Consider the following 26248-nt stretch of genomic DNA (forward strand, 5'->3'; position numbering starts at 1 on the left):
GAACAGGCACTGTTTCCAGATAAAATCAATGCAACAGTCAGAGTGCACATGCTTTAAAAACCAGTGTGGTGCTTGTGTAGATGATGGAGATCGAATTTGGTCTGCTACAGATCTCCACTATGTGTCACATAAAAAAACTCAGACTGAGACGTTTCTAAAAGCAAGGAGACACTCAGAAAGAGAGAGGGAAAGAACTAGAAGATCTCTTCTTGTCTGTAAAAAGGCAGACAAGGGCAAACCCGCTGTACTCTCAGAATGTGGGCCACCGTAGATAAACATCCCCACGTGTTTGTTTTGGGACAAAGTGTCAGTAATCACCATGGGGACTGCAGTTATCGCAGGCAGCACAGAACCCTGGAGGAAAACCACACCACAGAGAGCAGGCAAAGAGCAGCACACCGCACACCCACGTCAAGAACCCAGCCCACACAGAGAGAGGAAAAAAAAATACCAGGAAAGGGAATGAAAGAATACTGTAATGGGACACTAGGTTATTTTTTTTTTTTAATAAGAGCATACAAAATGTTAGTGAAACATTTAGTAATAAATGTGCACAGGATTCCTTTTTTAAATTTATATGGATTTAGAAATAATCCCAACAGATCCAAAGGCAAATTTTCTCATAGGATTACAACCTAACACACAAAAAAAAGATTCTACTTTGAAATTAAAAGATTAGGATCCTTAATGACATAGTTCTTAAGAATCCCAATGGGATCAAATAGGAATCCTTTAAGAATCAAATAACACCCAACTGGATATTCCAAAATTCCTACAGGGTGTTTTGATTTGTATTGGTTCTTAGTTCCAACTGGGAATTTTATCCTGCTGGTAATCTTAATAGTCTAACAGGGGAACTGTATGCTCCAAGAGATTTAGTTTTAGTTAGAATCCTATATGAGAAAAAAAAAATCCAATTAGCATCATTTGAATTTGGCTCCAAATTACAATTCCATATCTGATTCCAAAAGAGTATTTCAAAAAGGAAATCTGTAAACATTTATTTTTATTTTTTTAATTCCAGGTGTGGGGGTGGGTGAGATACTTACTTTAGAAACGACTGAAAGTCTTCAAACACAGCTTCACATCCTGGCCATTTGCAGACACCGTGACCGTAGAGAGGGTGACTGTGAGGAGAATGATCATCCAACGTTGATCTAGAAGAAGAAGAAGACACATTAGTGTGATATCAAGGCGGCAAATATTTGATACACAACATATTCACACATCATTGGACTTTTATGAAAGAGGCTAAAGAGTAATTAATCTCTATAATACTGCCTGATGTAATATTAATGGCTTATCCACTAAAATATGACAACTACAAACAACGACAAAAGCTTTCCTGTAGCTCAAATAGTAGAGCATGGCGCTAGCAACGCCAAGGTCATGGGTTCGATTCCCAGGGAAAGCAAGAGTTGATAAAATGTAAAAACATGAGTGCAATGTAAGTCGCTTTGTATAAAAGTGTCTGCTAAATGCGTAAATGTAACTAATAAAGAAACCTTCCCCTTCAGCACAAAAAACCATTGCAGCCAGCGTGTTTTTTTTATTGAAACAGCACTGACTCTCACATGACCACTGACTTCTACAGGAAGTGTGTGATCAGTGCAACCATGTGGTCTTTGCTTTCAGCATAGTTGGAGTTGTCAGCCTATCACAGTGCATGAGCTGCCCAGCCAATCAATAGCCAATTATGGGTCTCCTCTGATGCGCACAGAGAAATGCTTTGATCAGGGCAGCACGAATCTTGGAGAGACAGCACGTCCTTTAGCCCTGACCACTGAACCGTGGCCCCTGTTGTCCACCTGGAGCAACAAGTGTTTCCCACAACAGGAAGCTCCCAAATCCATCTGGCCTGCTCCCGCCAAGCGCAAACAGTAAACACACCCCACCTGTTATCAATTTATCCGCTTACACAGGGTCGTCAACAGCTCAGTGCAGCACGCTTTCATATGAACTACACCGCAGGCACAATAAAGCTTAGCAGCAAAGATCCACCTACTTTTTTTTCTCAGTTTCAACAGTGTGGTTTTATCAGTAGAAAGGAATGTACTGGCATTTGTTGAATTTAAAATCTAGCTGAATAAATGTGACAAAAAGGTTAGGCCTATTCAAACTGCAAACTCTCATAGCTTCAATTATCAGAATTTAATAACAGAAGAAAAAAGATTACATTTATGAAATAATAGAATATTTAAGAAACCAACACAAATAAAATACATGCCTAAAAATAGAAAACAATTATTAAAAGTTAACAAAAAGGTGTAAAATAGTAATTTTGTATCAATGCAAGACTGAAATAAACAGAAATAATTGATTTTGTCGGTGCAAGACAAAACATGTCAATTTCAAGACAATCTTGTATTTTCTGATGTAAAAACATATGCATATGACCATATTGATCATTTTTAATAAAACATCATATGTTGAATCTATTTCCTCTTTAAGCAAGAAACATGCCATGTCTTGATTTAATTCTAATTTGACATTGGCTAAAGCTATATAAATAAGAGTCGAGTTGTGAAAAGTACTTAAGATTCAGGAAACAAAGCTCATTTTGAACAATGGATGACTAAACGGTTTTAAACGACAACTCCAAGGAAGACTGACAGACACCAGGGGTTTTCTTTCTACACTGACCTCATTCATTCCATACAAAAAACAACAAATACAAAGATTCAAAAGCTTGTCCATGATCTTGTCTGTCTGTAGAAGTGTGTAAGCGTGGTAACTTCTCCAGTTCTTTATTTAAAAATAAGACAGCCACACAAAGATAGACTTGTATTTCAATTTAAATTATAATTTAACAAGCAAAAAGGTGTCATCTGCTTTTCATTCAAGGTTAAAAGTAAACGGGGGCAATAAATAAATAAAAAAAGTCCCAGTGCATCAAAAACACCACCACATGTGCATTTATATCCTTCATTGGCTCTTACAGCAATAGCCTAAATGCTTTCCTGTGAGGCAGCGCAGCTCTGTCCTATCATCTTTCATTACATTATGGTTTAGGATCGTATTATCACACACCGAGCACCTAAGTATCATCGTTGCCATCCTAACGAAGAAGAGAGAGGTCTGACGTCTGGAGAGCTCAGACAGGAACTGAGCACTTTGTCACAACACTATTACTCTGCCTCACGTCTTCATGTGGGGAGAAATCATCAAAGACATACTCCTCCTCTAAGTCTACTGGCAAATCCCCAGACCCCCCGACTCAATCCTCTACACTATGCCCAACCAAACGTCCCCTCCCAACCCCCCCAAAATGTTTTAATTATCATTTGCAGAGTTGAAGATCAATTAAAAGCGAGGTTAAGGGGCTCGTTTAGGGGGGCAAATCTGATTATTTATCTCTTTAAAACAAATTGTCTGGGTTTTAATTCCCCCGAGTGTAGCATTCCTAAAGGATTCTGGGAGGAGAATGAAGTGGGGCGACTCAAACAGGGTGACACTCTTCCCTTCCAATTAAGAGAACTGCAAACTGCTGAAATGGAAGGCATCGTTATATTTTTGAAACCCCTCCCAGACTAAAATAAAAAAATAAAATAGGTATGGGCCTGTTGGGCTTTGGTCAGATAACAGACACCTCATTTCCAATCACCTCAGAAAGGTTCACACAGGTTCATGAGTGCTTTTTGTCGCTTATCTGAGCACCGATGGGTCTGGTGGACTGACACGTCGAAGGCTTTTATCATATTTGGGTGTGCATGTGGTGGTTGTCTCTGTGCAGGCACCAGTGGGAGCCGATGGAGGCGTCTAAACATGTACGAAGTGATTGAGTTTCTCTCTCCTTCCTTTAAGACGGAAGTGAAAAGACAGTGAATGATGCCGCTGGATGCACTTAAGGTTTTAGTTGCAGGCGTCGCAGCGACTGGCCAGATTTTATATGACACATGAAACGGCCTGCGCGGTGCTTAAGACCCTGGCGGTAAACCAATCTGAGAGAGCTAGGGCAGAGCAAGTCCATCAGCGCACCGCCGCCCGCCTGTTTCACGACAAGAGGGACTTGGGAAGACCACATCAATTAAAAGTTCATTAACGTTTGTGTAAGGGATAAGTCCACATTTAATTTCTTCCACTCATAACCTTGGATTCCAAGAAACAGAGCTCTTACGGATTAAAAAAGGTAGAAATCAGTGTTACATTTTCTCAGAGCCCCGTAGGGTGTAGTGATGGAGCACGTGTTTGCTAATAAAACTACATGGATATTAATGCTACACAGAAAATCATCAAAGCGCTAAGTTATTAGCACCGTCTCTCTAATGTGCTTTTGCATTCGAACAGTAATGATTTGGATGCATTTCCAGCACTAATTCATCAGCTAACAGATGGAAGAAAGAGGGGTGATCACCTGCTCCCTTTTTTTGACAGATCTGAGATACTTAGTCTACAAAACGCCTTCTTCATGGCATGGGTGCTAAACTGCTGCTGACATCTTCTTTAATCTCTGACACAGAGCGAGAGACAGGGAGTGAAGCAGTCACTTTTCCAACATGTCTTTTTGAGTGTTTCAAGCCTGCTATGGCACAATTGTGGTGTTGTGATAGAGTACTGGTTGTGTATGCACTTTTAGGAAATGAGATGATAGACTGTTACTTTCAGTTGAGAGGGAGAAAAAGAGCTAGAGAAATAGAACAAGTTAGCATATGAGTGGGTGGCTCTGCTTAATAAACCAGTGAGCTGCCTACCTAGACAGCACAATTGGGTAATTATTAAATTAGGGGAACTTTTCTGTTCTCGAGTATGATTTCAAAGCAAACAACAAACAATCATTCTAGTTTTAAAGAGTAAAACATTTTACTCTTGAATTGCATATTTTCCCATCTTCCCCTCAAGTTTATTTTTATCTGAAAAAATCAAAAGTGCTTCAAAATGAAGAATCACATAACTATGCAGCAATTAAGGGATAATTCTTCACAGAATGCACTGCAACATGCGAACGTCAAAACTAACAATCAATGGTGAGTCAAGCCTCTCATGGCCTGTTTGTGTGGCACAAATGAAATGCTGCCCACAGATGCTGCCCCACAGCATCAGTGACATCATGGCTAGTTTAAATAACCCTTGACATGTTGAGCAAACCTGTCATGAACTCCATACTGCTCTACACTGGTAGAAAAAAGCAGCTACACATCCATGTGAACTCTCTCTTTACCTTCAGCTAGGGCTTGTTTTGCAGCACTAAATGTGTTTTCATTCGCATTGCTTTCATAATGACACGTTGGTTTTGATCAGCCAAATCTGAGTCAGATGTGAAGAGAGAGAGAGAGACAAATAAATGAGCTCACAGTGCCTGGAGGCTTCTCACCAGCGGTTCAAAGATCAGGCCCGAACACATGAAAACAAGCAAATGTGTTATGAACTAAATTAATCGCTTCCTTAAAGACAGAGCGATGCAATGCTTCCTCCAAATAAATCTTTGTGTCAGAGCTTTAAAGAGGCTTTACTGTATTTAGCAAGCAACTTGTACATATAACTGTACTGAATCACCTGCTCTGTATGTACATTCTGCTGCACAAAATGCTTTCATTCAGAATTAAAAGAAAAATTGTTCTGATGACAAATCTAAATCGCTCAAGTTTTGTTTAGGATATCATAAAATAATAGAATGAAAATGGTAAAAAACTGAACATTCCTGCCTCCATAAATAAATAAATTAAATTAATTATTAGAAAATAAAATGCATATAATTTGGAGAGTAATTGCACTAAAATAGGCCTGTTGCCATAATAATTAAAAACTAAAGAAGAGATTTTATTTTCATTACAGTAATCTAACCGTTCTAACTGCCATTCTCCCAGGTTTTTAACTTGAAATCCCTGATGAACAGGACTAAACAGACAGGCCTGGTCCTTAATGAAAATGCCAAGGTACTTAGCAGCGATAAATTAATATTCATATGCAGGAAATGCCCTGTGGGTACCTGTCCATCAATTTGGCTTCCCTTGAAGGTATTTCCACCTTCAACAGGGCAATGATGCCTCAATGATGCCAAGAACTCGATAAAACTGAATATAAATAATCTCACGTGTCTCCTCTAGATTTTAGCAGTGTCTCAAACTGTGCTTAGATTGAGTCAGCGACCAACAGTGAAGCGGAACTTTTCTCCAGCAATGGCTCAGTGTCTGAGCAGTCTTACCCCTCTCTCTTGAGCGAGTGGCTGATGTACTGGCCGTTGGTGGATCCATGCTGGTTGTGGTTTTTGGGGGGAACGGGGGAGGGGGACGACAGGTCCAGACCCCGATGACCGTTATTGTGCGCGCTGTTCTCCTCCTTCACATGTCTGTTTGTCACCTCCTTCCACAGCTGCTGCAGTTCGGCTGGAATCATGCCTGCCACAAACAAATTGGATAATTAAATCAATTAACAGCTAATCTGGTTCTACTCATGGCATAATTAAATAAAAAACAAGGGCTCAGTAAACAAAAGGGGGGCATTAATTATTCCACTACAGGCTGATACGCGGAGCCTGCCCTCTCGCTCTGCCATTCTCTCTCTCTCGCTCACTCTTTTCCCCCTACGTGCTACGCGAAGCGTGTTTGTGTACAAAAATCCCTGGCATTCACGCACATTTCATGCTTGAAGTAAATAATTAACATACAGACAAGGCATGAAATCTGAATAATCACCATTATTTCTCTGACAAGGAAGTCAGCCAGCTCTTTCTCTCACACACACAAAACAAGACCACAAAAACATCCCTCTCCGTGAGAGAGCGAGAGAGAGGGAGAAAGTGAAAGAACGAACAAGCCCCCAGGGTAATACTCTCGAAAGCATGTTAATGTGCAAAATGCTTAAAGTTTTGCACCGCCTCCAATTGACACAGACGACTTAAACCTCATTTAACAAGTCAAGCACACTGCGGCTCATACGTCCTTTGAAAAAAGAGAGAAGATAAGTGGGAAGAAAAATTGCTTGAAGACAAGATGTTGCCTCAATTCTGTGACAGACGCACAAACACTTACATGCACACCCACAGACGCAAAGTGTTTCATGTAGCTGACTCTACAACTCAGCGCTATCAGGATGAGAACTAGAAAGAAAGGGCTAACAGTGAAATTAGCCCACTTGAGCGGCCACTAAATATTATGACATGATGCTGAATTTAATACTTTGGGGTCAGTATGATTTTTTTATGTTTTTTAAAGAAGTCTCTTGAATGAAAGAAGTAAATGGGCTGCATTTACTTGATCAAAAAAAAATATATATATATAAAATTGTGATATTGGGAAAATTGTTACAATTAAATCAGAACTTTCCTATTTTAATATATATTAAAATATAATTTCTTCCTGCAATTGCAAAGCTGAATTTTCAGCATCATTACTCCAGTCATCAGTGTCACATGATTCTTCAGAAATCATTCTAATATGCTGATTTGGTGCTCAAGAAAAATGTTGAAAACAGTTGTTCTGCTTAATATTTTTGTGGAAACCATGATACTTTTTCAGGATTCTTTGATGAAGTTCAAAACAACAGAACATATTTGAAACAGAAATCTTTTGTAACATTCCAAATGTCTTGACTGTCACTTTTGATAAATTAAATGTGTCCTTGTTGAATAAAAGTATTAATTTAAAGAAAAGTGACCTCAAATTTTTGAACAGTACTGTATAATTTAAAATATACACACACACACATGCATTTAGACAAATCTAAATAAAAGATGACTGTTGCCTTCAGCGATAGGGATTAAGTTTGGAACTCTGAATGGAACGCACCCACTGTGTGTGACTTTATAAAGTTCTTTGTATGTTCTGTGAAATGAAACAGGAAGGGGCTGTTTTGGGTGGTGGGGGATCAATCGCTTAACATCACAATTAAATCGATTTTCAAAATGAGCGAAAGCAAATGGGGAGCAATTTTTGTCTTGGTTATCTTCATTCGTCTCCTTGTTTCGCCCCTCCCCCCCTCCCTCGCTCTCTCATTCTCTCTCCTTCATAATAATTCTCTTTACAGATACCAGAAGTGGCCTCTTTCAAGCGCTCCGGCGTAATACATTTGTGCAAGAATCGCTTAGTCTTAATTTATTCCTGTTGTGGCAAAATAACGGCGAGGTGAAGATCTCAATACGATCAGCAGAAAATATTTTTAATTTGATAAGCTACTAAAGATTTTAATTATGCCAGTAATGGAGAACAGTAAGCTAATGAGGCGGCTAAGACTCCAGAGAGAGAGACAAAGAGACAGAGCGAGAGAGACTAAAAACTGTGAAATGAGTCTGGTAGGACTGCCATAAATTCACACGAGATCGTTTGCATATAAAAGAGCCAGCGGAAATTATTGCAGGACGAATCAATAACCTTCCCACGTGCCATGTGGCATCTTTCTCTTCCTTGCGCTTTTTTGTGCCGTCTTGCAGTGTTTTAATGTCCTCGTGAAACTCTGACGGCGGTGTCCGAAGATATCGACTTGCTTGCTTTTTGTCTTTCCTGTTGTCATTGCGAGGGAGGTAAAACTTGTCCGTGTGGATTCAAGAAGGTCACGGCGCTGGTGATTGTTTTTGGGTTTGGACATAGAGGGGAACAATCATTTTCCCCCCACTTGGAGCGCGGTGACAGTGTGCGATGTATTTTTAGCCGACGTGCTTGACAGGGCGGCCCACTCTCCCTCAATTACCCACAAGTCCAGGTGACCCCGACACCACTGTTTACTGAAACGAATCCAAGCCAGAGAGAGGAGGGGGAGCTGATGAGAGGGCTAACGGAGTGGGACGAAACTGTCTTGTTGTGTCTGACACCCTCCATAAACCTTTTTCCTCTGCAGGTCAGTATCTCGCTCCAAGTCTTGGTTTCTATCCCCCGTCTCACTCTTTCCCACAGATATATCTCTCAAAATCGTCTGCATATATCTTTGCATGACCTCTCAACCGATCTGGCAAACGTCACGGCATTATCGTCATTTAGTAGCAGATGATGGATGTGACGTTTCACAGATAACGCACAGCATTAAAACAGTTCTTTGTCCTTAAATCCGTCTTGCAAACTCCAGATCGTTTTAACGGCCCTAAAGTCATTTTTCAGCTGCGCACCTCCTCTCATTAAAAGCCAAAGATACACACTTGCGCTTTTAAAAAAATGGATGTCACTGAGACGTTTGACTGATCGCCGGCGAAGAAACTCAATTTTTACCGCAGCAGGTAGCAGCGACACCCAGACAGGGGCCCCGAACTATCGCTTCAACCTTTTCCTGTCCTTGTACCCTGGTACCCTGGTGACCGTGTTCGAGCAAGCGGAAAGTTGATTTAAGGTTCACAACCACATTAGTTGTGGCCCATCAGCAGGCCGATAAAAAATGGCGTCGTGCGTTGGGGCCACGGAAAGCAGCGGCTGCATCTTTCTCAACGAGACCGCCGCCGCGCCACTGGGGGCAAACTGACACTACTATTAGTTTATTGTTCTGTGAGGCAGAGATCTTCTCTCCCTCCTGTTAAAGGGGTTATGATCACTGGGGCCTTTGATACAGCCCTAAGGCCTAAAATATGTTCCTCCCTAATGCTACAGAAGCTATTAAACAGTGCCGCACTGTCAGTCGATCAATCACTGCCAGCGAGGCCGGACGAGGGGCCGGAGTCCCCTGATGGGTCCGTGCGCACATCGCGCTTCATGCCTGGTCACATTCACTGCTTTCATATTAGTTGCAAATTTGTCTTGTCGGTGTCCTGTGGCCCTTGACTGGACAACTTAACTAATGTGCGGCTGGGGATGAAAATTAACTCCAGAACTAGAGGAATTCACAACATGTGTGTAGGAGGGCACAGATTTAGATGAGAGCAGACTGATAGTGTGGAAGATGAGGGAAAAACACACATCCGGCAGCAACGTCAAAGCAAACGACTAGGCCTCTTCAATTCTGTTAACACAAATTTAGTTTTTCACCAGTGTGATTACTCCAAATTAATTCAAATATTAACTCTGTGTTTCTTTTTACACCACATTTCAGCAAAATGCTCAAAAAGTACATAGATCCCTACTGATGAAAAAACAAAGTGTGTAAAAAATGTGTAAAAATTAAATTCTTATAAAATGACAACAAGTCAACCTTCAACAAGTCACTAACTGACTCAAAAAGCAACAAAAAGAAGCTTTTTTTGTTCCAACTATCACAGGATCCAGAGTGACTCCTGTATTGCATTCACACTCAGAATGACTATTTAGGGAATTCACTCCATATTCAAATATGGTTTTTACGCTTTGTATTGTTTACGTGGCACAAAAAAAAATTGTTTAACTCCTCATCTGTCTGCATTTCTTGAATATTCATCTGTTCTGTTTGTTTTCTCACTCTATTACTCTGCTAAATCCACCATTTTTTTTCTTACTGGACCCAGTTTATGATTTTTATCTCCTCCAACACATTGTTATAATTCATAGCAGACTTCAGTTGACCTTCTCCAAAATATTAAGTCAAAAAGTCCAAAATGTGACCCAACCTTGAATACAACGGACTAAAACACATTGTTTTGATTGAAGTCTCAGATGTCTTCGTCGTGCCAGAAAGCTAGCTTGCATACTTGTAAACAGTCTAGTAGAAAATGACTGGATGTGCCTGGACATTAAATGTAAAGCTGTGATGTAAAAAGATTTTATTCAAACATCAAAGACAGAGGGTCTAATAAATAAGCCAATTTCAGCCCATGTCACTGGCCGGGTAATCTTCCTTAGTAGCTTGCCCAAGCGCATAATCGCCACGCACACATAAGTTATCGCACCAATGCTAACTACTTAGTTAACTACTGAATATTGTAGATTACATCTTGCGAATGGAAAACTGGGCTGCTGGAGCATGAAAGAATGCAGTGGAGTGTGAAAGAAAAAAGGTCATCAATAACTTTTAACAGTGAAGCAGAAAATGTGCAGGACACACACAAACACTCACACTCACACACACACACACACACACACACGAGTGTTTTAATCAGGGTATGAAATTACCCCCCATGCAAGCCAAATTTGGACCCAATTTTACCAGCCACTGTGCCAGGCGACCTGTAAGACATCTCAGGCTGACATCTGACAAGAAACAGTGTTGCTGAAACACGTGCACTTGAGGAAACATACTGTATTTGATTCTATTGATGACTAAAAGAAACAAAACTTTTTTGTATTCTGTTTCCTAACACTTAACCACCAACAAAATTCAAGTATTTCTAAAACTATTATGGTTACCCAATCAGGCGTATCCACTATCTTGGACTAATACTAGACAAACAGGATCTAAACTAGGAAATAATCCACGTTTCACTGCCAAGCACACTTAATATATATGCATACAATATCTTGTGTTCTGCAGTAGAAAATCAGCACGTGTCCCATCCTGTTTTTCACTACTGTCATCTGATTGGGCTTTTCATGCAATGTTCCCTGTGTAACGACTGCTCTGAGATGCCATTCAATCACTTGTTAGAGAAATAAAATTGTTCTTCGCCGAGATGGCCTCCTGTTTGACACTAGCCTGTGCTTCGCATCGTAAAGCATCGCCTCGCCCAGCCCCAGGGCAACGTGGGTATGTGGAGTGGCTCAGCTTTCCGACTATGCCCTGATCAAACAATAACAAGACTGAACAAACACAGTTTGTATTTGCGTGTTACCCAAGCACCCCCTCCCCAGCCTTCATATGGCCTTATCTTGTTATGTTCTTGTTTGTCTTAGCCGGAGAGAGTACAATCAGTTTTCGAAAGAAAAAACAAAACTCAAAACAAAACCGGTATGAATGCAGTCTTTGTCATTCTGTTGCTGCTCCTTAAGTAAATATGACAAGGAAAATAAAGCAACACACCTCCTGGAAAAACACCTTTTGACTCACTGACTGCTTGAGAAGTAATTAATCTTTGACTAGTTTAGTGGGTTGAGGTTAGAAAACAATGGGAGCTAACATAAGACAATAGAGATAAAACAAAGATATACTGTATGTATATGTGAGGGAAGAGTGGAAATGTAGGAGACATTTTCTGGTTCTAAAAGAAAAAAGCAACAGAAACTGTAATGTAAAAACCACATAATGCCTATTCTCACCAAGCAATATTTTTTCAAAATTGTGCATATTTCTGCAAAATGTAAAAAAACTAAACAAATCAACAACACTAAGTGTAAAACTTTTTTTTTTTAAAAGAGAAAATATATTCTGTTTCATGTATGTATTCATATGACCTTTTTTATCATTAAATGTCCCCCACCACCAAATGTAGCAAAAATAAAAAAAAAATATTAAACTAAAAAAAAATAAAACAAAACAAAACAAAAAAGCTAAATAATAAATAAAATAAAATAATGCATACTCCAAGTATGGGATGGGGGGGGGGGGGGGGCATATCAGGTTAGCAGTGTGATGAGAAGTGATATTTTCTTGGAGGCTAATGAAAATGTATGTCGCTATCTTGTGACTAATTTTGTTGAATTACTGATTTTACCATATTCATATAGACCTGGTCATGTTGAGTGCATTAATTTGCCAGGAAATGTTTCTTGCCATTTATCAAAAAAATAATAAAGGTAATAATAAAAAATAAACAAATGAATAAATATTACATTCCTAAGGATCCTAACACTCTATGTATCCCCATTTTTGACCCAGATTTTGCAAATAATAAACAAACAAACAAAGAAATATAATGGGAAACATAAAAATCCATAGCAGGCAAGCAGTGTGTGAACAGAAGTGATGTTTTCTTGGAGGTGGATGAAAATTCACGTTGTAAACGTGATTCATTTTACTGCATTTTTCCTACAAATTTAGTCAGCAATTTCTGTTGCTCTCGGTGTGAAAATCCTCTTAAGAGTCGATGAATGTGTCTGTGCTTACCCTGAGTGAGGGAGTGCAAGGGCAGAGTCTGGTTGGGCTGAATGGACAGCAGCCCTTGTCTCTGCAGGCTCAGGAGATGCTGCTGTTGGAGCTGCTGAACCTGGAGCAGCTGCTGTTGGAACGCCAACTGCTGTGCAGACACCTGCCGAGGGAGACGGAGAGAGGATGAGAGGTCTACATATCATCCCCCACACTCACAAACAATTATGTCAACACGTGCACAAACATAGTTATTCACTCAGGGCAGATTAACACACACACATACACAGCACACGCACATAAAGAGGTGCAGACAGGTACATTCCCACATTCCTGTCCCCTCTTAATTAACGAGGAGTCGGGGAGGCTCATGACAAATAATGAAATGTTGTTAATCATTCCTAATAAGAGCCACAGGATTTTAATTATGGCCATTCATAACTCCACAAACAACCTGTGACTGAACGGAGCTCTTTAATATTCAGCAGCGTGTAAGTGCAGAGCCAGAGGAGCCAACCGATTGTCTCTTTTGGATAAATCAGGGCTGTGAAGTAACAGGGTAACCGTCCAATAAGAGGAGAGCTGAGCAGTGTGTGTTAATTTTATATAAATTATGATTCATTTTCTCATTATATTGCATAGTCATTTCTGAGTCAGAGAAAACTACACTTCGATTCAAGGCTATGAATTTTTGTCTGTATAATGTGAAGTGTGCACATTTATGCATAAATTAACAGGGTCAATTTTGATGTCAAACTGTTAAAAGAAAAAAAAAATGTTTTTCATAAATGCATTTAATTTTTGTGAGCGATTAATTTGTGCATTAGAGCTGGCACAGTAAATGTTAATGCCTTAACGCATGAGATTTATTAAATGTTTTTTTTATGCATTTATTGTATTAGACATTACAACAGTTTATGTAATTTATCTAGATAGAATGTTTAACAATATTTTGAACAGATGTTTTTAACTATGACATGCATTGCAGTGTATATCATATCACGATGGAGTTTGCGTTAAGTGTCTTCTTTCGGAGACAGACGGCAATATATCACTTACATCTGGACAGATGGAATAGAGTTTTAGGAAAAAGGAAAGTGGCATAGGACTGGGGAAATTTTGAGAGGAAGAAGGGGGAGAGTTAGTAAAAGTGGAGGGGAAATAGGGAGAAGAGGGTGTTGAAAGAAAGAAGAAGAGGGAGGAATGGGCGAACGAACTGCTGCGTCGTCAGAACAATAAATGGGAGGAAGTTATCTAACATCCCCAATCGCCTCTCAGTCAAAACAAATGAGCGATGTGATGGAGATACAGGGCTACTGAACCCTCCCGTTGACCCCTTTCAACGCTAACACTGTTTTTTTATCACCTCCTCGACGCATTATGACAACGGCTAAACATTTGCCATAATCACGGGACGGTTCCTCTGAAGGTTTCTGATGGCCAGAGGTGAAACACCGGACCCTGAGGGTCATGCGTTTGTGTGTATGCGTGTGTTTGTTGGTACATTAAAGAACAAACGTGAGTTTGCCAAGCTGTGCCGCACCCTCTTCCCAAACACAGGATACTTCACTTTGTGTTTACGTCTCCAAACAGAAGGCGCACAAAAAAGGTCCCGCAGCACAGGCACGGACAGGTCAACCTTTAGACCCAGAACAGATCTGAAACAGCCTGATAAAGTGCTCGCTCCCTTTTTTTCCCTCTCCCATTCATGGTCCACCCATCCTCATCTGCCTGTTACAGATCTGTTTCTTTTTCTCTCTCTCTCCCGCTCAAACTCTAATCACGAGGCTTTGGACGTACAAATGCTTTAATGTCAATGTTTGGCGCTGTGGTAGTGCAACATATGCAAGCTGTGGTGCTCCCACAGAGAAGCATGATCAGTTCCACATCATGTCCTGATCACAGTTCCCTTGTCTTTTCTTTCACCATCAGGACAATTAAAAGCAAAAAGTTCATGAAAATTCATGAAAATGGTGGTTTTGAACCCATCATCTACCTATCATCTAGGTTTAAAACTAAATGACACAAAATTAAAAACTATTCCAAATGAGGGATTTGACTGGTTTGTGAACAAATAGCTTCATCAGCAAAAAAGTTATTTCTGAGGTGGAGAAAATTTCATTTTGATGAAAGACTTTGAAAACAAACTTGCTTCTTTATAGAAATGTAAATGAAGCATATTTAGATATTTATGAATAAAATAGATGTCTTTAAAGTCACCATGAAATCAAAGTTGACAATTCTTATTGTTTATGGAATATCGCAGTGTATTATATGTGATTTATCCATGAACAACTTTTTTTCCCCATGAAATTCTTTTTTAAAATTAAAATAAATTCCCTCACTCACGATGAGATCGCAGCAATTAGCAAACAACAACAATCCAATCAATTCCTGAAGGACAAAATCAAGTTCCGTCCCACATTTATTCTCATTTGAGAAACCATTTCTCTTAAATATGTGTCACAATAGGGAGGAAAACACAACCTTCTGTTTCATGCCGACTTAAATTGTTAAACAATTGGCAACTCAATTAAATTCATTAAAATTAATGCATTAGGTATCATATTATTTTATAGAATTTATTTGACTAATGTTCGTTTATAAAACTTGAAATGTTAAAAATGTATATTTAAAAATTTCATTATTAACAAGTGCTGTATAAAGCATTAGTTCATGATACCTATTGCATGTTAATAAATTGAACCGTATTATAAAGTGTGTTCATTTTCATCCGTATATCACCCTGAAGGAAAGCCTGGGCCACTCCAGATCTTCCTCAGCACACAAGCGTCAACCTAACGCTGGCCTGGCTTGTGAATGGGAGGTTAATTCGGAGTGGCACGCGAGAGAGGCGAGAACAGAGCAGATGACAACATGATCCAGACTGACGCTGGCAGGCCCTTTTATTGCCTCGCCTCCAATCCAAAGTTAAAAATCTTTGAAAACCTAAGAAATTTTGTTGTCTTTTAAATAAAAGAGGCACAAAGCAGCAGCGGGGGGTTATTGTCTGACCCCCGTGGGGGGAGTCGCTGCAACAATTCGTATTCCATCTTTTGATGGTTGTGCGAGAGAAAGCCGAAGGAGGGGGAGAGAGAGAGAGCGCGCACGAGAGAAAAACACGCGCAGGAGGAGGAGAGCCTCTCGAGGGCTGCATCAAATTCTTGTGATCATACATAATACTCTTTAAAATGGTGTTTTTCTTCCTGTTCGTCACGTTCCATTCAGCTGATCAATTGTTTCTCCTTTTGACGGTGCCACCCTCCTTCTTTCAACCCCCCTCCCGTTCTAGAGTCCTCTTCCCATCCTCTGTCCTTCTGACACGAGAGAGAGGGAAAGAGCGATAAAGAGAGAGTAAGAGTGACAGCTTCTATCAGAGGCAAGAGAAACAGTCCTGTCGCATTGATTTATGGAGGCAACGCACCACAACTTGTCCAAACTGAAGCCCCCAGTTCATTAATTAGCGAGCTGGGGGACTTTGAAGTAAGCATGTGAGAGCGTGTGTGTTTTATAACATTCGCCTTCATTTACATGCTCTCTCTCCGGTTAAAGAATGAAGCTCTCGGTGGGGAAGTTAAAAAGTGAAACTCTGATTGTCTTTGAACTGCTTTTGACCGCGCAATAATCGTTTCTTTTGTCCAGAGCATTGCCTTATCCTGCTGTCATTAGAGCAGCCAGAAACACAGCTGGTGATACAGCCTTAAAACGAAGGAAGGCAGAGAAAGACAAAGAGGTAGAACACTTCAGATATACTACAACTGTGCCATATTTCTGCCAACAGGGAAACCGCACATACCCTTCAATCTGATCATATTGTGCACACACATATAAATACACAGATCGCACATAAACGGATCTATATGGATTCTGTGCACAATTTTTTTTGTTTGTTTATTAAAAAGACTGTATTATTAAATTGATTTTACTTTAACAAAATTCCACCAAATACATACTGAAAAATGCAGAAATTCTGCCTGGGTCAATGTGTCCTACCCAAGTCCTTTTTTTTTTCTCTATTAACACTTAAACATAGAATGTGACATCACAGTCAGTCGAAAACATGTACTACTCTTCAGAAAAGTTTGGGTCAGTGAGATTTGTTTTTTTAAGAAATCATACAGCAAGTGTGCATTAAACTGATACAGAAAAAGTTTTTACTAGGGCTGTGCAATTAATCACAGACGAATCGCCTTCGATTATGAACACGATAATGCCTATCTTGTCGGTGAACTATGGCTCTGTGTAGTAATTCCAGCTCCATTTGAAAGCAGGTGATGGCGATTTACTGCCAATCACTGAACCGGCTTTACTGACGAGATGCGCATGATAATCAAATTTGATTTAATTGCACAGCCCTAGTTTTTACTGTGACTATTTCAAAAACATTTGTTCTTTTGAACTTCTTCAAAAAAAATCTTTCAACATTGATAATAATAAGAAATGTTTCTTGAATTATTTCTCAAGGATCATGTGACACTAAAGACTGGAATAATGACTGCTAAATAATCAGCTTTGCCATCACAGGAATAAATTACATTTAAAATACATAATATCACACTTTTACTGTATTTCTGATTAAATAAATGCTGCGTTGGTAACCATCTTAAAAAAAAAAAAAAAAAAAAAAAATCTAGTATATCCAGTTTATCTTTTACTGTCTAATTATTCTTGACCATTTAGATTATATTGAAGGGGCAACATCAGAGAAATACCTTTTATTTCACAACTGGTTAGCACAGAGAATCAAATAAAATTGAAAAAGATGTCAGCATTTATTACTGGTTATATTTTTATACACATAGAAATAGAAAAGCGGAAAAAGGTTCTTCCTTTTGTCAAAGCTCAAAATAAGATGACACTGTGGCGCTGAAGTGATTTTGCTTTTGTACTTCTGCTGGTGGGAAACAGCTGCTGGATGCACTGGGGGCAGGTAATGAACACCAGGGCTGAGCGTATGTGTAAAGTAATACAGTCAGCATACCTCTTTACTCTGCTGTTTGCTGCCATGCTGCTGCTGGATGAGCTGAAGGTGGAGTTGTTCTTGCTGTTTCTTGTAGAACTCCTGGAGTTGCTGCTACAAAGTCACACAGAGTCATAAATTAAAGATGCCTCCTCAGTACTTCTGTTGTGTTTTATCTTTTCCCCCAAAAGTCCAAGTATAATGTTGCAAAACCGGATTTTTACTTCCTTAGATCCTTAGAATTAGAAGACATTTAGCTACAGTACAGTACATTACATTACCTAAAATCTTGTGTATTAAATATTGCGACATAATACTATTTATATGTTTATTTCTAAATTGCTTTGAATAAAAATTTAGCGAGTTTGTCTACACATCCCTCACTCTTGCTTAAAAACCACATAGAAAATTGTTCACAAATTTCTTGAGAATCAGGAAGAACCTACAGTCAGAGAACATCTACATCAAGTCTATTCAGAATGTGTGGAATTATTTGAGTCATGATTTACCATAGAATTGCTTCATTAGAATGTTTGAAATTTTTGTAATACAAAAAAATCCCAATTGCTGGTCATATAGACTGAAAAATAGCTGACAAAGAAAATATACTGTTTGCTCGATGGAATGACAATGGAATTGAACTAATCGCAGTGCATGTTTTTTTGCAATTAAATACTTCCAATAATAAATAATAGTTCTAGCTCTGATGATGGATGAGCATTTTTTGAAGACACTAAAAAATGGCTGAAATATGCACATCATGTTGAGACGATCTAGACAAGATTAAAAGACTATATCATTTTTATTGTATTAACATTATTATTATTAGCATTGCAAAACTATAACTTTCCATAAGAACCACTGTGATTACTATTAGTAATAAATATAACGTTATTGATACCAGCAACATATTTTATCATGTTGCTGTTGTCCCAACTTTAAAATAGATTATGTATTATATTATGACTATAATATATTATATAGTGATATACTTTATTTCAAATAATTTATTCAGATAATTATTAATGCATGGACACGCCCTCATGGCTTATAATTTTATAATGTGCATTATAATGTTTGCCAAAGCCTGAGTAATATTTGAGACATTCAAACAGAAGGAATCTACATGGATTGAAACCGAATTGGAGCCTGTACCTGCTGTAACATCAGTGCTTGTTGCTGCTGCAGTAACAGCTGGAGCTGCTGGGGGCTCAGAACTTGGTGTTGGAGGATTTGCTGCATCTGCTGAGGAGTTATGACCTGCGGTGTCATCATAGCAACAGAGACTGGGACCTACACGAACACAGGAAGAGGACAAACATATGAATACAATGACATCTGGATAAGCACAATACATACACTGAAGATAACATATCACATGTCCTATCAGTAGCCTGTCACCAGACGAATGTGCCAAGAGATCAAGATGTTTCTCTAAAACCACCTGAGGAGCTTTCAGAAGCAGTGATACGAGAAGCCAAAGCTGCACTGACTGATGGGAGACTGACAGATACAAGGAGAAAGCCCATACACAAATACTCCAACAATCACACAGCGTCCCTATCATCAAACGTCCCACTCCACTGACAAGGCCACTGGCCATTATTCCGGAGTGCTGTCCGTGTTTTGCTTGTGACTGTGTGAATACGTTTTGTATTTTAATTTTTTTCATGATTGTTTTGCCCCCTCTTCATCGACGTGAAGCATCTTGTCCCTGCGATGCTTCACTAAAATGGGTCACAACTATCCCGGTGTACCGTTTCGTTGTGTACATAAACTTAAAATCGCTGAATATCAATTAACATGAATCTAACCGTGCCAATGCAGGAGGTGTTGTGTTCGTTACTTCGGCAAAAAAAAATTGAGTACAGAAAAAAAGTCCCTCTCTAAAAAAAAACAAAAACACAAGAAATGAAGCGGAATAAAAAGGGTGAGCATATTACGGCCGGAAAGGAAAATGACGTGATGACATTGAGAGGATCCTCGCGCTGTTGACAGGGGTCTTTAATTAGAGGAGAGACTGTGTGAATACAGTACACGCGTGTGTCTCACTGTCAGCTTACTCCGCGCCATTAAAATCTCCTTTGTGACATTGGGTGACAAACCACGTCTGTGCTGAACTTGATAGCAGCGGGCATTTGCAACTGTTAACATATCCCCAGCGTGTTTTAGCGAGCGTGTGCGAGATCGCAGATGTATGTCTCACATCTGCTCCTGATTGGCTAGACATTAGGGCGACAGTCTGCCTTCACCAAGGTTACCCCAATTGCATCTGATTCAGAACCGCTGACACGCGTTTGAATTTGTCCCATCTTGATGAATGTAATTGAGTCGGTTCTCTCTGAAAGGGGCGGGGTTTTAACCTCCACGTTGTCTCCGCCTATTTCAGACCACGCTAAGTATAACAATCAAAAAGCCAATCCTAAATAAATTCACTGTTACAAAGACGGGGATGAATGTGTTATAAACTCATCACCAAAATGAATATGTGGGGCTCGGATCAAAGTAAAACAAACAAGCACACGCCCCAAACACACGGGTGTTACGTCTTAATATGCGGCCCATTTTTCACATGGCTTAGCGCACCATTTGCATAGGCTGCATCCCTTGATTTCTTCATTTCACAGTCATTATGCACTCATGTCCTTATTTCTCAGCGCCACTAATTTTGATGAACTATTCTGAAGGTCAGAGAGGCAGACGGGTGAGTGGTGAGACAATACAAGCTAAAACACACACCAGACACGTGTACATTTATACTTGGCAACGAAATACTTTCAAAATATTTTCCAGTGTTACTTTATCATTGAGATACTATTATAGTTTTTATTAATATTTTAAAATAGCTTTTATTTTCTGTTTTCATTTTAATTCAAATATACCTAATAAATTCATTTATTGATTTTGTAGTGTTTTTATTTATTGTGTTATTATAATTACTTAATTTTTTTATTTTATTATATATATATATATATATATATATTTATTTATTTATTTATTTTTTTTTTTTTTCATAAATGTTTGAGAGATCTTTGGTTTTGAGTAAACTTTACTTTTTACCTTTTTTTCTTAATTATAATGTACAAAGAAAGACAATTTTACAAAAACATTTCAACTTGCAATAAACTTTGTATTTATAAGTTCATATTTCTACTACCATTTCTACTACTACGACCAATTTAACTGAAATTACCACACAAAAAAAGAAACATAACATAACTTACATACAAAACATTTTATTTTTGTAAAGGTTGGAACGGTTCTTAAAACCAAGCAACATTTTAAATAGATTTCATAACAGTTCCAACTACCAAATTAAGACTTTAAAACACTTGACATAAATGTAAATGCTTTGCAAAAGAAATAACAACAACTAAAATTTACTAACTTCTCAGGCCATGACAAACGACAATTCCAGCCTGTTCCAATTAAACCCTTTATATCCACACCTTACAGACACACTGACACCAGCTTCACACCCTCATTTACTGCATGAATGTGTTTATGTGTGCATGTGTATGTGTGTGTGTGTGTGTGTGTGTGTGTGTGTGTCCACTTCTACCAAACCTCAGCCCTAGCGGAAAGGCTATTACAGCTCACATTTTACTGCCCATTACTACTGAGGTCATTAGTGGAGAGAGGGATGGGCCTCCTCTTAACCTATTGATCATTGTAACTACTAGCATTTAATCCGCTGGTGAATGAGCTGGAATCTCTTTAAGACAGGCCCGCCGCAGAAGAGAAGCACTTCAGCTGAAAAATATCATCCTGGCCACTATATCAGCAGCACTTAAGAGGAGTGAGGGATACCGCCGCTTACTGCTCAGAGCCGTTCGCTCTTCTCCTCTGGCCGTAATTGTGGAAAAGTGCGAAATGAAATTATTATTATGAATTGCGGTAAACGGCCATATCGCTTGATAAGAGGTGAGGAAAGAACAAATACATATTTCCAGCAGTCTCATGATGAAAGCGCAATGAGATAAAGCAGATATCTGTTTAAACAAGATACAAGGAATTTTATGAATGCATATTTCAGCTGTCATTTGGACAATTTTAAATAGCACGAGACTCGTTTGCTCAGAAAAAGAAAGAATTGTTAGGAGAGGAAGAAAGAGAGCAAACTGGAGAAAGATGACGGTTATGAATTTCACTAAGGAGAGGTGTAGGCCAGGTGTGAGTGCATCACATTAGCGCGCACACACACACACACACACACACACACAGAGAGAGAGAAACTGTAACATACTCGAACAGCTGCTATGTGACTGTAGGCAATGTGCTAGCGCAGGCCTGCTGTCCACCGGCCCTACCCACACACACACACACACACACACACACACACATATATGCTGTACACTCAACATTTACATGTCAACACATGCAAACATCTCCAATTTGCAAAACTTAATAAGCAAGCCTGACACTCACTTTTTAAAAATGTAAAATACCAAAAATGTTAAGAAATTATTAAACGTAAAAAAACAACAACAAACAAACAAACAAAAAAAAAAACACACATTAAAAAGGCAAACATAAATGTAATTTTTAAAATGTAAACCTAAAAAAAGTAAACAAAAACAAAATCAAACATAAATTGATGAACGTAAAGTAAATGTTAAAAAGGGTTAAAAGGGTAAAATAAGTAAATGTAAAAAAAGTAAATGTTATAAGATAAAACAATAATACAAAAATAAAAATAATTATGCAAAATATACATCTGTTAATAACTTTGCTTCTTCAGTTGTGCATAAAACTGCTAAATTTATGGGCATAAAAATTAATCATTAAATTTAATTTAACTAGAAGGTGCTGAATCTTAATATTATACAACAACAGAATGATGCCAGCTGGGAGATCGAGCGTACTGGACGCAGCTGCGGATCCAGCTCATTTGAGCCTGGAGGCTCAAATACACCGTCCAGTTCGTCTTCAGTATGACTACGAGAAGGAAACGGCATCCAAAAATACGGCTCTAACGAGGAAACATCTGACACACATCTGACGAACCTCAGAAACACTGATACTGACTTAATGAAGAACGTATTCTTCCTGAGAGAGCAAAATGTCATGCACAGAGAAAACGAGAGAAAGAGAGAGGGGAAAAGAGAGATAGGCAATTAAGATGAAGAGTGAAGGGGGGCAACTTCAATCAGAGCGTCTCGCACATTGAACTGGCCGCACGGAAACAGGTTGCAAAGAAAGAAAGAAAGCAAGAAAGAGGGCAGGAAAAAAAAGAAAATCAAATTTTAATGCCAGCTCCCCGGTGTCATCTTGTTTTGTCAGGACATCAAATAGAATTGAGAAGTACAAAATAACAAGCCCTTGAGAAATCAGAGGAGGTTTGGTCTGTTTGAAGCCTCTTGGTTTACCTTGTCCAGAGATATAGGGAATAGCATTGTCCGTACGCTCATTTGGCACGGCGTGCCGTAAAAAAAAAAAAAAAAGATTTCATATTTCATATTAATTATTTGAATGTGTAATTTTAATTAAGAAATTTTGTTGTTCAAAATTTAAGAAGAAAAAAAGGCATATAAAATGGGTAGAAAATATGAGTATAAAGTTCTAAAAACACATTTTAAGGACAAAATATTAAATTCATAATATATTAAATGGAGATATCATTGTCTCATATTTATGCATTTATGAAAACATGCACGTACAATTAATATTATGGTTTTTATTATAAAGCAAAACACTCTAGGGCTGAAGTGTAGATATATCCGTCTCCCCAGCCGCTTCTGAACTGCGAATAATTCCACTCCCTCTTCCTCGCTCTGGCTCTCTCGCAGCCCGTTTACAGTTCACATAAACAGGATAATCATAGTCACATTTTCTGCCCATTTACCGAGCAGATTCTGTGGGGGTAAAGCGGCCCATTTAAGGCAACTGTAAAAACAAAAATCCAGATTGCGCTTTAATTAACTTCTAAACCACAAACAAACAAGTTCTCAGCAGAGCTGGCCCGCTCTGCTGTAAAACAAACAAGCAGGGGCGAAGGAGAGCATGAGGCTCAGCTTTGCCTTTCCCACACTAACTCAACCCCAATGCAGGTGGGTGTCCCAAAGGAGTGGACCATCAGCCCCGGGAACTTCTGAGCTGTTGCTCAGGGGATATTCACTTGATCTCCCGCACTAACTGTGGGTGGGTGCATTATGGATGTGCCACAGGCACGTGTCGTGCCTCGATGAGTGTTTGCCTTGGATTCGAGCACAAAAAATAAACGTTTCTCATCTCTCTGCATATTAGGATGCAAAAAAAAAAAACCTTCATGAAAACCAGCATACTGAATTTATATTTTATATTGAATATCCTGACCCTTGACATCTACTGCCTTCAAGTCCTGGAAAGTGCCTACTTATGAGTTTGGAAATTGTAATTGCAATGTGATGTGCACTCAAGTGATTGCGGTCAGAATTAAATGGGCGCTTTGGGCAATTTCATAGTTATTTCCTCCGTTTTCACTTTCCGACAAAGACAGCTTTATTAGATTTAGTTCAAGTAAATAAAGGGCAAAGGATGTGCATTAAATGCATAATCTATTTATTTACATTTTGCGGAAACTTACTAGTGAGGAATATCACTAGAAATTTATCACAAAAAAATTATTATTATAAATTTATTATTTACTTATTTTAAATTAAATATTTATTATTATGCTGCCACAAAAAAAAAAAACATTTCTGTTTAACTAAAAACTAGACTACATTATTAACATTTTCATCAAGCTTTACCTATTATATAGCTATTCTTCATCAACAGTACACGTTAACAATTACAATTTATGATCAAAACTAATTAGCAACCACAATGATTCCTTAACTAACATTCCCCAAACTCACAAAAATAAAGGCTCAAAGATCTTCCCACTGGAATCATCTCGTAACTGGCAGCAATAATCATTTCTCACCACAACGCAACCCCAGGTGACCCTTGATGTGACTCTCCTCACACACACTAAAACACTGTCACAAAGCAGGACCGCTGAACATCTCCCGCTCAACCCAGCCTGACACGTGCCACTAAAAACAATGGTGTCGACAAACTGCTTTCCACCACTTTCCACCTTTCCTCTACACCCTAACGCCCTTTCCTCCCTCCCTCCCTCCCTCCCTCTCTCTCTCACTCAACTCATCCCGCTGATATGATTTATGGTTTACCAGCTCAGCGAGGTTACGCAACGTCGCGCATGCCTTCAGACGCGTTATTGGAGTCGGTGGAGATTTAATTAAGATCACAGTCGCACAAATCCTCCTCAAATTGAGAATTTACTCGAGACAATGGTCGTCACATCCTAGCATGGGAGATGTCCCATTCTGCGTATCGCCAAACGACAACGACGCTAATCTGTGTTTCCATGACATCCATGACTTTCCATGACAAGGCTTCGGTAAATTGCGCTTCGTGATTTGATCGGCAATGTTGTGATGTTTGTCACCAGGGTCAATTAATATTGGGTTAGAGACACTGTTAGCATGTGAGCTAATTTTGAAAAAGAAGACACAAATGAGCGTTGTAATTTGTTAAATAAAATCAAAACTTTTACAAAAAAGAAAAAGAACAATCTCTAAATTTATACTGTTCCACGCTAAAATTAGTTTTCAAAAGTATAAAGTTGCAGATGTGAGTCAAAGAAGCATCTGCAACCTTTTTTTTTTGGCTGTATATTATAAAATTGTCTTTCAGAGCAATTCGTCACTACGCTGCTTCTTCCAGAGAGGATGCTCACCTGGTGTGCTTGCTGGAAACTTAGTACAAGAAAAGAAAGAAGAAATGCATCTTGAGAAAAAAAAACAAGCAAAAGTTTTCTTTCTTTATCTTTCTCCTCTGTGGGAGAATGAAGGAAAAAGACAACAGAAAAGAGCAGCTGGTAATGCCGTGTGTCATCATCACCAAAGTATTCTCGATTCTTACCACATAATGTAGAGCAAGACGTCTGTGAAGGAGGTCAGCCGCATGAACGACTGACCAGAAGCACCCCCCCCCCCCCACTCTTGATGAAAAAAAAAAAAAGTAGAAAAACTTTCCTATGGGAAATATCTATTCAACATACACACAGTTTGCTTGTTCTCTCGTCTCATGTAAACACACACGTGAATATTCTCTCACACACCAACATTGTTGTCGCCACTAACACACATCGAGCGGTAGAAATGACAGGTGTTGGCAGGCTCACGGCCTGTCAGGGCACAACATAAATGCGGTTCGGCCCCAGCCAGAGCGGGCCCTAATGCACTACTAATGAACAATAAATCAAGTCTGATTACAAACTGTCAGTCCAATCAGCTCTCACCCCTCTCTCGCGCTTTCTAAACGAAGGGGCCCGGTGGTCACAGCTGTGAGGCATTACCCTCCGCGAGGCTCCCTGTTTAGCCTTTACTTTCCACACGTCCAGTCGTTACCTCTCCTGCCATCCTCGTATCGAACCCCCCACCGACCTCAAGTCCCAAACTTCACAAACTAAATAATGACGAAAACCAGAAACTGTCATCCTGATTACTCCATATC

General features: G+C 39.1%; 1 protein-coding gene across 6 annotated transcripts in view; it reads right to left on the minus strand.

The window, feature by feature from the left end:
• Positions 1-26248, minus strand: part of LOC306845105 (forkhead box protein P1-B) — a 179730-nt gene that overhangs the window by 21697 nt on the left and 131785 nt on the right. For 5 of the 6 annotated variants that reach the window (XM_079377684.1, XM_079377685.1, XM_079377686.1 and 2 more), the window contains 5 exons: positions 18899-19036; positions 17765-17857; positions 12805-12946; positions 6143-6335; positions 1050-1157 (listed from right to left, as the gene is read on the minus strand). In XM_079377684.1, coding sequence (XP_079233810.1) covers positions 1050-1157; positions 6143-6335; positions 12805-12946; positions 17765-17857; positions 18899-19036 — 674 coding nt within the window. The remainder of the gene's footprint in view (positions 1-1049; positions 1158-6142; positions 6336-12804; positions 12947-17764; positions 17858-18898; positions 19037-26248) is intronic. The other variant, XM_079377683.1, reaches the window with a different exon arrangement.

The sequence above is a fragment of the Barbus barbus genome, assembly GCF_936440315.1.
Source record: "Barbus barbus genome assembly, chromosome: 25".
Classification (NCBI taxonomy): Eukaryota; Metazoa; Chordata; class Actinopteri; order Cypriniformes; family Cyprinidae; genus Barbus; species Barbus barbus.